The sequence below is a fragment of the Trichoplax adhaerens genome, genomic scaffold (assembly GCF_000150275.1).
Source record: "Trichoplax adhaerens TRIADscaffold_17 genomic scaffold, whole genome shotgun sequence".
In the NCBI taxonomy this organism is placed as follows: Eukaryota; Metazoa; Placozoa; class Uniplacotomia; order Trichoplacea; family Trichoplacidae; genus Trichoplax; species Trichoplax adhaerens.
In genome coordinates, this window is record NW_002060959.1 from 1630 (window position 1) to 3510 (window position 1881).

The 1881-nt window shown below is 32.2% G+C and overlaps 1 protein-coding gene across 1 annotated transcript in view; it reads right to left on the reverse strand.

Moving 5' to 3' along the window:
• Nucleotides 1-1680: 1680 nt before the first annotated feature.
• The window catches only part of TRIADDRAFT_60655 (uncharacterized protein), a gene marked incomplete at both ends in the record, with an annotated part of 1679 nt that continues 1478 nt past the window's right edge, over nt 1681-1881 (reverse strand). The window contains one exon of the mRNA XM_002116701.1: nt 1681-1758. Within this exon, the coding sequence (XP_002116737.1) occupies nt 1681-1758 (78 nt within the window). The remainder of the gene's footprint in view (nt 1759-1881) is intronic.

The following is a 1881-nucleotide window of genomic DNA, read 5'->3' on the forward strand; positions in this document are numbered from 1 at the left end:
TTATTATACATCAAAGTTCTTACTCAAGAAAAAGAAAGATGAATTTCAGAAATCATCAAATAAATTGTGTAATTTTGTTAAACCAACGAAGGAATCGAAAATCAATTCGATCTCCAATTAATTAAGATAACGTAGTGTAACTCGTAAAGTAGCTTAAGGTTACGATTATAAGATTATGCAAGAATACCTGAAGTTTTAGATTTGCTTATAAGATCATGCAATTTTCCCTTTCTTGATAGTACAATAAATATTTAGTTTAACTTACAAAATATCACATATGGATAATACAATAAAGTTTAGTTTTAATTGAGGAAGTCGATAAGTTAGTTGATAACAGATGATTATTAGTGATTAGCAGTAGATTGCAAGTTATGAGTTCAATCGGATATTTTAGTAAATAGCTTTTAGAATAAAGTTTTGATTCTTAGCGTGAGTATTCTATCTTCTAAGACTCGAATCTAAGTTTGGTAGATTAAAGAGTGTTTAGAGTTAGTCGCTTAGATAGTTAAGACTACTTTAGAGGAAAGAATCCCGTTCATTTTCGTGTTGCAATCTCGGTTGTGGCAGAAGATGTGTTGGCCTCCCTAACAATCCTAAGCCAAGATTTTTGGGGTAACCAAATAAGAATTAAACTACTGCCTAGTGGATAAGGAGTATGAATTTGCCAAGTGTATTTTATCTCCTCGCCATCTTACTTTAATAATTAGTTACTAACACAACACACGTAATCGTATCGTAAGAATTTCAGAGCTAAATGAACTATATTTTAGGGTATTTTAAGTTATAAAATATGCATACTTGAACTGCAGGCGCTTTTTTTTTGTAGATCTGTAATATTATGTTTTGTTAACTCGTCACTGCAACTAAATATACTCTTACTGACCTTTAGTTTTAGTTCGTATTTTACAAAATCACTATAATAATGATACGATCGTGTTATGTAGTTTTTACATTACGTTAAAACTAGTCGATTGGAATAATCAGCATTGCTAAAGTTCATTTACCCACGCTTCAATAGCCAATGAAGAATGGATTAAGAACGAGCTCTATTAGGATTGAAATTGTTCCCTTGAAATACAGTGCAATTGGCGATTAACACATTGCAAAGCCTACACACTGAAGGTAGGTCTCATTTTATTAATGAAGAAAATAGCATCATCGAATAAAGTATAACTACTTTTTCCATAATGTTTCTATAAGCCGAATTCAAATTTCTTGGAAAGATACTCTCTACAGCTAGAAACATCACTTCAGTACAATTCATCCTATGTTAATAGTCAATCTCAATTTGTTAGTATAAAAGGGCTGCAAGATTTTGCAACGTCTACAAGCTAATTACACAATTGTGATAAGCTTAATTCCGCCACTTTTTACTGCTTTGCTGGCTATGTATCCCCCTAATTTTTTCGAACACAGTCATACTTGTCTGCACTCAAGTGCAGCAATCAAGTAGTATGGTATCTTGAAATGACACCAAATCATCCACAGTGACCCTCGACGATGCCTATTTCACGCTTTGCAAATTAAGACTAGTTTATTGTGTTAGAGGTATTAAAAATATCACTCAAACAAGTAACTCATTCTTCTAGGGAAAAATCGTTATATAATGCCACCTTAAGTAATCATGCTGTCGGCTGTATCTAACATGGAGCCCATTACAAGATTGCAACTTTTATCTAATTAAAGTTTCATTTTAAATCTAGACTTGCAATTATAAAATTCAGGAACAATAAAGGGGAGCTTTCGTAACCGTTTAGCCTAAGCATATTTAAATAGTCAAACGTAAATGGTATTTCAAGTTCACCTGCTTAAAATCATCTTTGAAGTAATATACAAGTATGACTGCATGAGTACAATTACGAATATCATGTTTTACCCTTG